The 15,601-nt window shown below is 49.4% G+C and overlaps 1 protein-coding gene across 2 annotated transcripts; it reads right to left on the reverse strand.

The window, feature by feature from the left end:
* Positions 1-8,460: 8,460 nt before the first annotated feature.
* Positions 8,461-14,107, reverse strand: LOC111860095 (somatostatin receptor type 1-like). Of its 2 annotated transcripts, none has more exons than XM_023843449.2 (3): positions 13,960-14,107; positions 11,690-11,785; positions 8,461-10,889 (listed from the first exon to the last, which is right to left on the reverse strand). In XM_023843449.2, the coding sequence occupies exon 3, from the start codon at positions 10,184-10,186 to the stop codon at positions 9,050-9,052; it is 1,137 nt and encodes a 378-aa protein (XP_023699217.1). In that variant the 5' UTR covers positions 10,187-10,889; positions 11,690-11,785; positions 13,960-14,107; the 3' UTR covers positions 8,461-9,049. The 2 variants fall into 2 exon arrangements, with proteins under 2 accessions (XP_023699217.1, XP_023699218.1); XM_023843450.2 differs by having other exon boundaries at positions 11,690-12,017.
* Between the last annotated feature and the right edge of the window lie 1,494 nt (positions 14,108-15,601).

Genomic DNA, 15,601 nt, shown 5'->3' on the forward strand with positions numbered 1-15,601 from the left:
ATTATTATCTGCCTGAAAGATCTCAGCCCAGTTATTGGTTCAGTCGCGTCTCTCAGTCAATCAAACACTGTGTTCTGATGTTAAAACATGAGGCTGCAACTGGCCCGGTTGAGCAGAACTGAAAAGTGCCCGTTTCATTTAGAGCTGATTCATTCAGATGTACATTATGCTGCTCTAGAGGAATTTCAGGATCTGGGCTCCCATAACTGCCCCCAGCACCCCGTTAAGACGAGAAATGGCATCCCGCGTCTTTAATATCCAGCGAGAAGCGGGCCCACCCTTGCCTCTTTTTGGCCTGCAGGGATGTCGGACTGCAGTTCAAATCAAAGCCAATGAGCACCTGCTCTGGCCTTTTCCCACAGTGCCTGGAGTGACAGCAGACAGCCGGTGTGAGGCCTGCTGCTAGCGCCGGGCACAGGAGGCAGGAAGGCCTGCTGCTTATTGCTGCCATTCAGCAGACAGCCGGTGTGAGACCTGTTGCTAGCGCCGGGCACAGGAGGCAGGAAGGCCTGCTGCTTATTGCTGCCATTCAGCAGACAGCCGGTGTGAGACCTGCTGCTAGCGCCGGGCACAGGAGGCAGGAAGGCCTGCTGCTTATTGCTGCCATTCAGCAGACAGCCGGTGTGAGACCTGCTGCTAGCGCCGGGCACAGGAGGCAGGAAGGCCTGCTGCTTATTGCTGCCATTCAGCAGACAGCCGGTGTGAGACCTGCTGCTAGCGCCGGGCACAGGAGGCAGGAAGGCCTGCTGCTTATTGCTGCCATTCAGCAGACAGCCGGTGTGAGACCTGCTGCTAGCGCCGGGCACAGGAGGCAGGAAGGCCTGCTGCTTATTGCTGCCATTCAGCAGACAGCCGGTGTGAGACCTGCTGCTAGCGCCGGGCACAGGAGGCAGGAAGGCCTGCTGCTTATTGCTGCCATTCAGCAGACAGCCGGTGTGAGACCTGCTGCTAGCGCCGGGCACAGGAGGCAGGAAGGCCTGCTGCTTATTGCTGCCATTCAGCAGACAGCCGGTGTGAGACCTGCTGCTTATTGCTGCTACTCAGCGGACAGGAACCAAGCAGCTGGAAAATCACTGTCCTCCTAATAAGAACTGTGTGTCTCCGTACAATCTATAGGCATACAGAGATTCACCTCCGTGGATGGAACTCTGACAAAGTTTGTTCTTTCTTTTTCAGTCTTCTTGGTCTATTAATCATTGTCTGCCTTCCGCACTTTAATGCTCTAAACAGTGCAGCTTTATAGCAAAATGGTCCAGCTCTGGATGTTTGTACAGCCACGTCCATAAAGCCCAGAGCCTGTGTAACTGCAGCACACAAGGACAAATCGCAGGGAGGCCACTGCTGCCTGACGGCGAATCAACAGCAGCTTTGGTCCGGCTGGGGGTAGCGAGGTTTGGGGGGCGATGCGATTATGGCAGGCAGAGGCTCGCCTGGGCCCCCCTGCTGCTTTCACAGGCGCAGAGAGTAATGGCCTTTCTGGTTAAACTGGGCAGACCACCTCAAAGAGAAGCCTGCTAGCCAGCAGCATCTCCACGGGGGGGGGGGTCACGTTAGCCGGTGGGATGATCATAAATTCCCCGATAAGAGGCGTCCAGCGTAAAGTACACAGAGGACGCCGTGATGGATTTCCAGTGCTTCTGAAGTGCTGTGTCAGCAGATCAAAGCTTTGTGTGTCACTGGAAAAATAAAACGACAAATGTAATCTGTTCTTATACGAGAAATTTAACCCCATTTTGTACAACTCTGCTGTGAAAATCAGCGTATCTGGTGTTGATGGTCAGTACATTACAATCCATATATCTTTAGGGTGGAGCCGTATCCACACGCTCGCCGATAGAGAGAGCGCCGTGTTTCCCGAAACTTCTGCCCTTAATTTGATTTCCAGTGTTGGGCTTGCAGATGGAAGATAAAATTCCTTCCGTCTTCTACACGAGTACATCTCGGCTGCTGAACCCCGGGGGCAGTGAGATTGGAAATATTACGAGATGAAACAGCATAAAACCAGCTGGGCAGTAATTTTTTAACCACTGCAGAGTACATCAGTTTAATGAGTGAATTTTAATTTGCTAACTTTAATGCGAACCAAATGCAAAAGAATAATAGTGATTAAAATCACCCTCGTTACTCATTTATTTTTTTTTTAAGTGTTTTCGAAAACAAAAATAGCTGTTTTTCGGGCTGTATTTCCTGTAGCAGAAAGCAGCAACCCAAACACGCACATATTCCCACAGTCCAAGATAATCTGCTTGAAATTCAACTGATGTGTTCCGTCAAGATGTCCCACTTTACCGCTTTGCTTCTAATCTTCAAAGGCCGCACTTCACAAAGAGCAGCGGTAACAGGGACATGCTGTCTGCTGTGAATCACCGTCTCAGACGACAGCGACCTAATGCGCTGCCCATTAGCGGCTTGGCCTGGAGCGCTGTCCCTCCAGAAGACCCAGTAGTCACCTCACCTGAGGCTCAATCTCAGCACATCGTCCCATAGACGTGTCTGTTTATTCTCAATCCAAAGCAGAATGGAGGATTTTCTCAGCGAGCCCCATTAATTTACCGCCGTGGACTTAGAAACGAGACCGCTGGGCATGGACTGGCCGCTGTTAAAAATATGGATTCCTGTGTCAGCGGTTGCGGGGTGGGGGGGGGAGATGAGCAGGGAGAGTTTGGCAGGGATGCTGTGAAGAATCCACACTGACCGCGGGTTCTGTCAGGCGGCCAGCCGGCACATCGCAGGGACACTCGCCGCGAGATCGGACCTGAAGAACGAAGAGTCTGAAAGATGCTTTGTTTGGGGGGGCAACTACATGGGGAGCAAGGACTAAACCATTATGTCAGGAAGGGGGGTGTCCTTTAGACTAGCGGTGCTGTCAACCCCCACCCTGCCTTGGTATGTCCTTCATTATGCTCAGTAAATAATATGAATTACACGATTATTCTTTTGTAGTTAAACATCTGGCTTTTGAAAGTATCTTATTTTTTTGTCACCCCAAATGATGCATCATTTTTTCATGTTGTTGTGCTTCATATATTTATAGTAATCTGCCTGCAGTTGTTAGACTGTAGATTTGAATTTGACACACAAAAGTAATTTCTAACCTGCATGAAACCCACATTGCATTTTGCAGTCTTTTCAGCCCCCGATCATCCATGTTCTGGCCACATACCTGGTACAGGATACCAGCTAATCCTGACAGTCAGACTTTGGACTGCAGGTGGAAACAGGTCAAGATCCCCCCACATACGGGATTCATACCCTCGTCCCCGGAGGCGTAAGGTGACGGAGCCCAGAGCCACCACATGACTCTTAAAGGCTGCTTGTATTTGTGCTGTTGTAAGAGCATATAAAACAAGTGACGCTACCTATGCAGATAATAACCTGAGCTGGTGGGAGGGTCTGGACACGCCCCCTTCTCAGGTGGAGCTCGGCACTGAGCCAATGGGAGGGCCTGGACACGCCCCCTTCTCAGGTGGCACTCAGCCAATGGGAGGGCCTGGACACGCCCCCTACTCAGGCGGAGCTCGGCACTGAGCCAATGGGAGGGCCTGGACACGCCCCCTTCTCAGGTGGCACTCAGCCAATGGGAGGGCCTGGACACGCCCCCTACTCAGGCGGAGCTCGGCACTGAGCCAATGGGAGGGCCTGGACACGCCCCCTTCTCAGGTGGCACTCAGCCAATGGGAGGGCCTGGACACGCCCCCTACTCAGGCGGAGCTCGGCACTGAGCCAATGGGAGGGCCTGGACACGCCCCCTTCTCAGGCGGAGCTCGGCACTGAGCCGGTGGGAGGGCCTGGACCCGTCCCCTTCTGAGCTCGGCACTGAGCCAATGGGAGGGCCTGGACACGCCCCCTTCTGAGCTCGGCACTGAGCCGGTGGGAGGGCCTGGACACGCCCCCTTCTGAGCTCGGCACTGAGCCGGTGGGAGGGCCTAAACACGACTGCACTAAGCTGAATGGTTGGATGGATGGACACTCTTCAAAGATATATTAGGGAATATACTTTATACATTTACTTCCAAGCTTTTTAAGACCTTTGCGAAAAAATTTAAAGGACTTAAAATAGTTTTAAAAGAAAATGCATATTGAATACATCACCCATCACCCAGGTTCCGTGACCCAGTTGCGGCTCACCCCCCCCAAGAACCATCCTCATCTTCTCTGATATCTTCCCTTCGTAGCATATCTACAGCGTCCTTTCAGTTGGCCCTACAATGCTTGCTGCACTAGTTCAAATGTAACTTCTTGTCTTAAGATATCTTGCACTGTGTTTTCTGTTAACTGGTGTACTCCTGTTTTTTTGCTGGTAGTGTTCTGTGAAGTGTTCCCCTGTCTGTTTAGTCATTTTTGTACTTCATGTCTGACACTGGGCCACAAACAATTCTAGTACGTTCACACATACTGGAAACAGAGTGAGTTCCGATTCTGATTCTGAATATGAGCAGTTAAAGTCTGGTGCTGGTCTCTTTATCTCCTGTCCAAGGCAGTCGTGCCAAATAAACAAGGATCTTTTTGTTTGTGTTATCAGTTTTTGCTAAATGAATCCTTGGGTCTGTTTCAAGGACGCTGTAGTTCATGATCCAGCTTTAACAAAACCAGATGCAGCCAAACCTGGATCAATAACAAACAAGCTTCATTCTTGGCAAAGACTCTGTCGCCAGCGTTCAGTACAGTATCTCTGTCTAATTATGAGTTTGAGCCCGGTCCAATCACCCGCTCTGCCTTCATAGGGCAAACGTGTTCGTCTGGCCTTTGTGGTGACTCTCAATGGCCTTTTCACTCCGTGGACACATTAACGTCGTCCTTGTGTGGCTGTAATTTTCCCCTCCTATGCTCCACAGCACTAAACACCAAAAAAAGAAGGGTTTCGTTCCAGCGGTTATCCACCGGGACGAATCTATAACATAGCCCGTCTTTCAGGAGCAGGTCTCCGCTCCAAGCAAATAAAAGAGACTCCAAGCAGCTCACATGACCATGCTCTCCTGTCCGGCCTTGAGCTGGGCATTTGACCATGAGCTGTAATGCTGCCACTTCGCTACACCACTCTCAGCATAATATATGCGATCTGAGCAACCGTTGCTGTTTAAGTCGACGTTTTTAAAAACAAATTTTCAGCAGAAATCTGATGAACTGTTTCTGTAGTGAAAGCCTGTCTGAATGGGCCTATATGGGGCGCCAGTTGGACTAGTTCACTTAAAAATACAGCCTGACCTTCAGTTTCCTCGCCAGCCAGTGGGCTGCAGTTCGCGTTCTTTCTTCTGCTCTCCCTTCTTGTCTCACTGCCCATCTCAGTCACTCGCCCCAGGTGAGGTGGCGTCCTTAATTTCCAATCCTGTCTGTGTGTGTGTGTGTGTATATATATATTTGTTTTTCCCACAGAGAAATACAAACAGCAGTTTATCATTTTTATCAGCAATTAACTTAATATGTGTGGTGAGTCAGTCAGTGGGGATGCAGTGTATCACTGTGGATACAGTGTATCACTGCGTGCTCCTTAATAATGCGCCACTTTGTGTTTATACTGGTTCCCTGCTGAGTGCTTCTCAGTAACAGAGTAACAGAGCTGCTCACATCAGTCTCACATCACCTCCCCTGCTCCACATCTTCCTGGGCAATTCTTCACTATGGCTCCACATTTTTGTTACTGCCTTAAACCATGCGGTCGAAATTGGAAATGTATGATCACTTAGGGGACAGTTCACTCTTCTCTGTCAGGAATCCACGGGGAAAAGGAAACAGCTGCAAAAGTCATTTCAAGCCGAGTGTACCGTAAATATGCAAATATATGTCCATACACTCGCAGACACACACACACAAATCTCTCCATTTTCCATAACTATATAGGGAATGAGGAATCCCCAATCATATCCCAGAAAACATGTAAGACAAGACAGGGACAACCTGGAGGAGATGCTGGCCCATCGCAGGACGCAGGACACCTTGAGATGTGTTTGTGTGTGTGTGTGTGTGCGTGCGAGCGTGTGCGCGCGTGCGTGCGCGTGCGTGCATGCGTGCGCGTGCGTGCATGCGTGCGCGTGCGTGCGTGTGCATACCCATCCATGAATTTGCTGTCTTTCCACGCAGCGTGGCACCATTAAAATTCTGCTAGCGTCAGCCGTCTCGACGGGTTGCACATGCAAACCCACTTGGAGTTGTTTGCAGATTATCCCGAGCGTCTAAATTCCTCTGAAGCGCTTTTTAACTGTCAACGTAACACAAGATCAGAAATGTTTAACGCAGCAGATGAGCTGATTTTTAGGGTTACACAAAGGCCAGAGCGATCTCCGGGAGCCCTCCTGCGCGGGCCATTCTGCGAACGTGGCCGTTTCTTGGCGGCTTCCTGGTGCTACACGAATGTGGTAGCTGCTGCTCCAACACAGGCAGCCCTGTCTGATTAATCAGGCCCCCGGTGCTCAGTTTGCTCTCTCCTCTCCCCCATGTTCTTTAAAAGCAATGAAAGAGCCGTCAAGAGAGATTGAAATCAGCCGCCTAGCTCTACACGCCGCCACAGCGCTCAGGACAAACGCGCACACACACATGCGCAAGCACTAACGCGTGCATGCACACATTTACACAGGCGCATAAACACACACACACGTGCAAGCACACACACACACAAGCACTACAGCGTGTACACACACATTCACAAAAAGACACACACACAATGATTTTCTCAAAAGTTATTACTGGGTCTAAAAAATCAGTTTAAAGAAGTAGCTTAGTTTCCCATGTAAAAACTGGGCAGGTCTCAACATGCCATCTTGAAAGACAGACACACACGTAAATTACAGGTGAGGGGAGGTTTTGGGGTCAGACCTCAGAGTCAAACAGCACCTCGCACCTCTAGAGCAGTTCTCACTCTGTCAGGCATGAGATCTGGCCCCATGACCTTCCGGAATTCTGGCACAAATCCCAGCCCACTCAGCCACAGCTCCACCATATATATGTGCAAACACATAATTGTGATTATGAAATATTCCCAGCATCGACTACAGTCTTCTCGGCCACGACACCCTCCTACGCCCCCCACCCTCCCTGTCCCCCTCGTATCCTGTTCCTGCTTCACCAGGAGGACCCAGCATTGCTCCTGTGGATTACGGTCCGCGGTCACGTCATGAGGGACACGTCGTGAGGCGGACATGCTAGAAGGGACATATCTCCATGGCAACAGGAGACGTGAAGCACAAACAGTGCTCGGAGAGGTTAGTTAGCAGCCTTCGGGGGGGGGGGGGGGGGGCGGGGACAGCAGGGAGGGGGTAGGGAAGGTGATTAACAGGGAGTGGGAGTTCGGGGGGAAGGGGGGGTTTACACGTGTGTATGGCACACTTATCACTGGAGATGTTTATTAGGATAAGCAGTCACAGTGACGGTAACACAGACACGGATGGAGTGGGGAAGGAGCCCACAGCCGCCTGAGTGTGTGTGCGGTAGATGAGCTCCTCCACCCCCACCCCCACCCCCACCATTAACGGGCGTCTTTGATGTCGTGAGACGGGAGAGAAACACCTGGAAAAAAGAGCACGGCTTCCTTCTCAAGGGCAGTGAAGCAGAGACCCTGAGAGGAATGAGACTCACGTGATGTGTCACTCGACGTCACAGCCACTGTTCGAGGGGCACGGACCCCCCCCCCTTAATGAGAAGCGCTGGCCCTCTTTCGGGTTCACAGTCTTCTGCTCATCGCATCTTGTTGAGGAGGATCATTTGTGGTCAGATGAAGATGCCACGCTGGTGGCGTGTTCGGCAAACCTGACCACTGAGTCATGGAGCCAAGGCAAGTCAGTCCGCTGCTTCTGAACATCGAGTCACAGAGCTCAGATGAGTCAGAGTGCTGCATCTGAACACTGAGTCACAGAGCTGAGGCTAGTCAGTGCACTGCATCTGAACACAGAGTCACAGGGCCGAGATGAGTCAGTGCACTGTGTCTGAACACCAAGGCATGAAGCTGAGGTGTGTCAGCAAGCTGCATCTGAATACTGAGTCATGGAAACGAGGCAAGTCAGCGCACTGCGTCTGGGAACTGGCAGTGTGGCTCTGAAAGCTCCCCCCAAATAAGAATGGAATCCACGTCCCTGTTAAACCCTGAGAGTCTCTGTTAACCCCTGAGAGTCCCTGTGAGCTCCTGAGAGTCCCTGTGAGCTCCTGAGAGTCCCTGTGAGCTCCTGAGAGTCCCTGTGCTCTTCCCACCCAGCTCGGAGAGCTTCTGCTCCCTTTCACTATCCGAACGCATGTAGTCTGATGCATCGATATTGTCTGCAGCGTGTGTAATTATTTGCGTGTGTAACACTGTGTCCCTGCCACGGGTCTCCGGGTCGGTGCTTCTGGAAGGACCGACGAGCGTATGAATAACTGCTAAGCGAATTACCTAATCCGACAACCTCCATGGGTGTGAATAAGGCAAACTATGGGAGGACTTCTGCGTGACTAATAAACACTGACACAAAAGTGACGCAAGAAAACACAAACATGAACAATTACTCATTCTTTATATTAGTATCTCTGGCCAACAAACGCTCGCTGTCTTTAGAACGCCATCCATGTAATAAATCTTCTGTATGTTTAATGTATCGACCCATAGCGACCCGGCACTGAACTGACCCAACAGGCTGGCTCTGGGCACGACGACGGATCGATTTCTTAAAAGGACAAAACCTTTTTACTGTATTTTTAACAGCTTCTGGGTTTTTATGGCAGATGAGGTAACAGGCAGTGATGTCACACTAAGTACAGATACGCGAGAACAGGAACCACAGTTAGCAAACCATCTCCCCCAGTACGATGTCAGTGTGTACCGTACAATCCCAACAGTAAAAGGAAATTCTCATTTTGAAAACACCGCATCACCAGCCAGTTTTCTCGACTGCTTGTGCCAGTCACGGTAAACTAGACACACCCGGAAAGTGCCAGAAGGACTTCCTCGTTAGCTTCAGCATACTGGCCTCTGAGTTACTGGTCTGAGTTACTGCCCACGTGTCGTTATATAAAGGTGTTATTAGGCAACAGCCGTTTTGGGCAGTATCGACATCTCTCCGAAGCTTCATCCGGGCATCTCGGAAATTTAGAAAGCAGTGGTACGTGATGTGCAGGTACCATTACGATAAACCATTTCGGAGGCCAGGCAGTCCCTGGGAAAGTCCGGCGGGCCACAGGTGGCCTGGCGGTTCAGGGCAACAGCGCAGTAATCCACCTGCTCCACGTCCAGCCCATTCTCCAGCCAGCGGAAGCAGACGATCCTTTGGAAGGAGCGGCGGAAGTTGTCCGAGACGAAGCCGTACAGGATGGGGTTGGCGCCGCTGTTGGCGTAACTGAGGATGACGAAAAGCTGCGTGACCACGGGGTTGGGTGGCCGGTGGAAGATGCTGACCAGCTGGACGATGTAGAAGGGCATCCAGCAGACCACGAACACGGCCACCACCAGCAACACCATGCGCGTGATCTTCTTCTCTGATTTGCGTCGCTGCAGCCAGCCGGCTTTCAGGCTCACCGCTCTCATGCGTACCACGATCAGGCAGTAGCACAGGCAGATGGCCACCACGGGCAGGAGGAACCCCAAGAGGAACGTGTAGACCACGAACGCCTCCGACCAGGACGACTCTGGCCACAGAAAGTTGCAGTCGACCCCGCCGTCCTGCGCCGGCACGGTGTCGGCGAAGATGATGATGGGTAGGATGACCACCAGCGAGAGCCCCCACACGCAGACGTTGATGATCTTGGCCACCGTTGGCCGGCGGTAGCGGGCCGCCTTGATGGGGTGCACCACGGCGATGTAGCGATCGATGCTGAGCACGGTCAGGCAGAAGATGCTGGTGAACATGTTGATGCCGTCCACACTGAGCACCAGGCGGCACATGAGCGAGCCGAAGGGCCAGTGTTGGAGCGCCGCCGACGTGGCCAGGAAGGGTACGCTGAACATGAAGAGCTCGTCGGCGATGGCCAGGTTCAGGATGTAGATGTTGGTGGCCGTCTTCATTTTGGCATACTTCAGGATGACGTAGATCACCATGGTGTTGCCCGTCAGGCCCACGCAGCACACGAGCGCGTAGATTGAGGGGATGACGATGGCGCTGATGTCCTGTTCCAGCTCATAATCCTTGTAGTCCAAAGAGGAGTTGACAGGCTGTCCCGTGGGGAGCTCCTCCGTGCCATTGAGGCCTGACATGTTGCTCCACAATGCTATGGGCAGTCCCTGCCTCATCCCACCCGAATATGTGCAGAAACGGCTGCTGTTACCTCACCCAACAGGGCTGGAACGGCAGCACCACAGCCCATTATTAGAACACTAAAGAACCATTATGTTCTTATGTTCCTACTTCGAGAAAAGAACACTGGGAACATTAAGTGAACTTATTAAGCAATTCCGTGAAAAGCATCTGTACTAATTAAAGATTAATATGAGGCAGGACTGCGGCTGCTTTGTGACGCCTCGCTGGTGCGGCTCAGAAGTTAGTCTCGTCTACGCCTGAGCAGGAAACGCCGAGTCAGGTCCCGACAGTAGACAAAAACGAGGTGCGTCATCCAAACACTCGTCTCGCTGGCTTTTCACTCGCTCACCATACCTCCACCGTGGATGTATTACCAGTGTACAGCCGGCGTGTAAACTCTCCCTAGTGTAAAGGCTCTCTTCGCAAAAATACTGTCACACGACGTTTCTTGAAAAATGTATAAAGCGCGTCTCCTGGCCCAATATTGTTATTCACTCATAAATATGAATCGGCGGTTTCAGAGTCGTGCAGGACCTGGGTGAGATTCTCGCCTAGACGGCAGTGGTGTTCGAGATGCCAGTGATTCCAGTGAGATTTTCCTTTCCCTCGAGGCTTCGTGATGTTTTATCTCTGGGGAGCTTCCATCCATCCATCCGTGGCACAGAGATTCACTCTCTGGCCGCTCCGAGGTCGAGGCTGCAACAACGTAAGAAACTACATTAGGTGCTGTTTATTACTGTGAATTCACAATAGATTCTAAAATAATGGCGTAAGTGTACACTCCTCCTCAGATGTTCTCGAAGGCTGCTCTTCCCATAATCATATGCAGTCATTAAATTTGCATTGTACTGAGGTATGAGGCAATTATACAAACACAAAAAATGCGGGTTTATATTAGACACAAAAAATGAGCTTTTTTGTTGTTTGCTTAATACATAAAAACACAAGGCATGCATCAGATAAAAAACATACCATGAATGAATATATATATATAAAAACACGTCTGAGAATCAATCTGCACCCTGGTCGGAGGAATGGACATTCAGATCAAAGCGAGTCCCAGAAACACTCATATTAGAATGTGTCCCCACGCAAGGGAACACCCAGTGAAAATGGGGCACGATTCAGATGGACAAACTGTCTCCGGCCAGTGAGAGCTGGGAGGACGGATTCACAGACGATGATAAATAATGATCAGTGACAACAGAAAGCAGCGAGGGACAGGCGAGCTTCTGAGCAGAGCAGCACGATGTACGCAAACACTGATCGGTGCCCAAAAAACAGCCAAAAGCAATCCAGACTAGCTAGCAGAAACTAAACCTTATGGCATTATTTCACTTAAATCAAAAAATCCGTCTTACTTCTAACACTCCGATCAGAAGTGGTTTAGTTAAGCCCAGGACAGCGTTAACGCGAAAGAGTGACGGCGGAGCTGAAAGAGAAGGTGTTAAGCAGGTGCGGTTATGGTGAAAGACACGGCGTGTTCGGGCACCTACCGTGGCTCCGGTGGAGTGTGCAGAGTGCCGGAATTAGCCGGAATCGGCTCTTCAGCACGCTGCAGTGCCTAAATTCAATTGACTGCGTTTGATCCACTGTTGAGTGAGAGAGAGGAGAACTGCGAGTGTTACAAGCTGGGGGGGGGGGGGGGGGGCACGCTGGGAGGCGGGCAGAGCAGCCCCCACCCATACTAACGTCGCCAGATCAATGAGCCGCTCGCTTCAGTGTGCTGTGTGGTGCCGGTGGCTTCTTTCTCCCTGGGGGGGCTCCACTTATTTCCCTGGGGGCGTTTGGACGAGGCCCTCGCGTCGTCTTCAGCATCTTCACCTGGGTCACGGTCACTGATTTGACATCACGGCCATGTGTGCAGTGGACCCCCGTGACGTCCCCAGAACCCATGTTCTGCATCTTGATGAGTAAACAACATTCCCCAAAGTGGCCCAAAGCCTCAGCTCTCGGGTGAGCCTTCGTTGAATTTGGAGTTTTGTTAAGTTCTGGTTAATATCCAGGCATCCTCTTAAAAGGCTGACGACTCAGGAGACCTTGACCAAACCCAAAGATACACCCACACACAATCTACGATTTACAATAATAAGGCGGCTGCCAGCACAGAGGAAATTAAGAGAACATACATGCTGTTCCTGAAGCCCTGTAGCAGAAATTGATGAATTTGCATTTTAGGCACAAAATATGCCAGATTTGCTATCGATGCCTTTGAAATGCAAATATTGCGGCACAGCCCGACCGTGGAGATGCAGATGCAGAGATTTGCATTTCCACTTCATTCTAAGCTTTCCATTAAGCATGGCTTTACACCTCAAAACTGTCCATCCAAAATACACCACAAATAATGTAACCCAACTAATTTTTCAAATAACTAAAATACATTTGTTTTCTTTTCACATCCAGACAAGCAAGTAATTTTTCTATTTTTTGTCTTACTCAATAACAAAAAATCTCTACCTGCACCAATGTGTTATATAGTGTGTGTTATATAGTGTGTGTACTAGCCTTTGTAAATAACAGTAAATGTGGTTGTGATGACATAGGACTTGATGTCTGATGTAAAATAAATGATAAAATAATAATTTTCTTGCTTCTCAAACAAAAACCTCCTCAGACAGACTATACTCAATGCAGAAGGGCACTTTCTCATATTTCCATGGATAACCTTAAGGCCAAAAGAATTTTTTTTAATAACCCAATAAGCGCCAGTCAACCAAAAGCTCCTGTGGAAAATTAGACACGGATGATATCTCACTAACACTAATAAAGATTACTAGGTTAACTGGCAGCGGTGTGGCGCGCGGGACTGGGGACAAGCCGGGGGAAATAAGGACCAGAGCCGGCACGAGACTGCTTTCCGCGTACCTCACGGCGCCGCGCCTGCGCAGATAATGCGGTTCAATTCTCCTCTGGATGTTCAATTCTATTTAAGGGCGATTCCCTACTGGATGCGGAAAAAGGCAATTTAGCTGTCTTCTTGACGCTTTGATACTGTTAACACAAGCTCAAGTTCGACTACGGCTAAATGACGCAATAAATAAATATATTTAAAATCAATATAAATAAAGAAAATATGTTTCCTGCAGTGAGCTTGCAGAGCTAGTCAGGGAGGCGAATAATTACAAGAACCAACAGGTGGCTAACGATCAATCAGGACGATCTGACCTCCGCTCCATTTCGCTTTGGCGGTTTGTCAGGCCCCGCGCGCCCCTACCTGTAAAACACTTTAATGTCAATGTGAAAACCCTGCAATTGCAGTTCCCCTCAATTCGAGTTCATATTAGCAAGTGACAACAAAATAAACGTCCGTGTATTTACTGGCACTGAGGCAGCAGACGGTGCCGAAAAAGCCGGAGCCCTCGCCGCTTTGCGCCCCTTAATTTCTGCCTGCTTTGACCGCACTTCCGACGAGCGGCTTCATGAATAATTCAGGACCGACACCAAAACCTGTGCGGCAAACGGCTTTTAGGCTCGAAACGCTGCCCGAGAGCCCCGTGAAACCTCTGGAAAAGGAATAAGCCGAAGACGGCACTGCCTCTGTGTATAGGTTATATACTCGGCTGATTGTATTATATCTCCCGCTTCTGCGAGTTTGCTGTGGAGCATCTGGGATTAAGAAAAATGGTGTTTCCATTTTTCCATGTTTTAGGCGTGGCGGAGAAGCTCAGGAAACAAGCCTTGTTCGGTATATTTTATGTTAAAAACGCTGGAAATATTTAACTGGTGGCCTCACACTTCCGGAGTTGTTAGTTTGATTCCTCACCCAGTCCTGCTTGTGGAGTTTGCACGGTTTCCCTGTTTCATGGAAGTTTCCTCTGGCAGACCATAACATGCATTTAGGCTCATGGGAATTTTACTTATGTAAAATGTTCTAAGGGCAGAAGGAAAAAATTATTGGTTCTGAGAGATAACCAATCAGATTGTAGAGGAGGTGGGTTAAAACAACTAGAGGAGGCGGGACCAATCAATCTGATGTCTTGGTCCCTACTCCGCTAGTTGTTTTAACCCACCTCCTTAACCTGATTGGTTATCTTTCTGAACCAATGACTTCTCCTTCTGCCCTCAGAACATTATTGTGTAATTTACTGAGTGTGTGTAAGAGTTGCTTGTGCCCCCCACTGCACTGAATAAGAAGCTATTAACCTCCCCCAGCTCTGAGTTAATTACATCATTCATTAGTGGTTTAGGATGCCTAGCACTTATTGGGGGGTCTCTGATTTAGAAGAGGCTGAAAAGCCCTTTACTATAGCATACACCCAGTCCATAAGGATGACATTTTCCCCCAAATGATGCTGAAAGATCAGATATTTTTAATATTACTTTCTTGTGTGTTGGCACAGTACAACCTTGGCTTATAGTTCATGCAGTAATGCCGTTTTTTTTTCTTTTCATTTTTAAGAGTAAAGAAAGCCTGCGAAAAAATGGAACTCAAAAAAAGATAATTGACACACAATGCTTTGTGTCGTTTTTTAAGGTCGGTTATACAGTAATTGAAAAACTAGTATTCATGTCTGTCGAGATGCCATTCCTGCAAATGCTATAACCCTAACGGTGCTATATTGTTTGTTGATGGACTGACGGTAGGATGGAATTTGCTTACATAATCCCTCTTCAGAGAGACGCAGAGATGTTCTCAAGCCTGTGGACGGGGCCTATTGATTTTCCGAGACACACCCACCTTTCCATCTTGTGTTCAATAAGACGCCAAATGCATTGTGTGTTCTCTCCGATCCTCCTCAGCTGAAGAGCCCCTTGCAGCAGCTGTGTGATATTTTAAAACAAGCGGTGTTGTTAAGCTGACATGGTGGTGGTCGCCATGGACTGATCTTTCCCATATAAAAGATGCATGTGTTCTGTCTTAAAGGCACACGGTCAGACTCAGAAGCCAGATTATTGTATAGCTGTGACAAATAAAATGACGAGTAAAAGGAACAGGACAGTGTCACTTATTAACAGGATGAGATGTCAAATCAGCGATGAGACGTGTGTTGGTGTCTGGAAGTTCCCTCCACTTGATTCTCTTCCAGTTTTCGGCCGCTAGATCCCTGCGTTTGTTTCACGCTTCGTATTTAAGCCTTTGACTCATCATAAATGCCTTAATGACTGCGACTCACAACGGAACAAACTGAACAGGAGATGGATGAGTAGATGAATAATTGTCTTAAGACCTTTGTTCGAATGTAAACGTTTAAGTGTAAATGAATCAAAGACGGTTTGGAGTGTTGGTATGCCAAAACCGACCAGGATTTCGAGTTCCCCATCCTCTGAATAAACTCCAAACCGAGATCCCACAGCCGACACTACAGCCTTACCTGTGTTGGCATTTGGTTACTGGGAGTTCCAGAGTGAGTGTGAGACGATGTCCGCACTGGTTCTCATGGAATTGCGGATCTTTGGGCTACCAA

This window comes from Paramormyrops kingsleyae, chromosome 24, assembly GCF_048594095.1.
Source record: "Paramormyrops kingsleyae isolate MSU_618 chromosome 24, PKINGS_0.4, whole genome shotgun sequence".
Taxonomy (NCBI): Eukaryota; Metazoa; Chordata; class Actinopteri; order Osteoglossiformes; family Mormyridae; genus Paramormyrops; species Paramormyrops kingsleyae.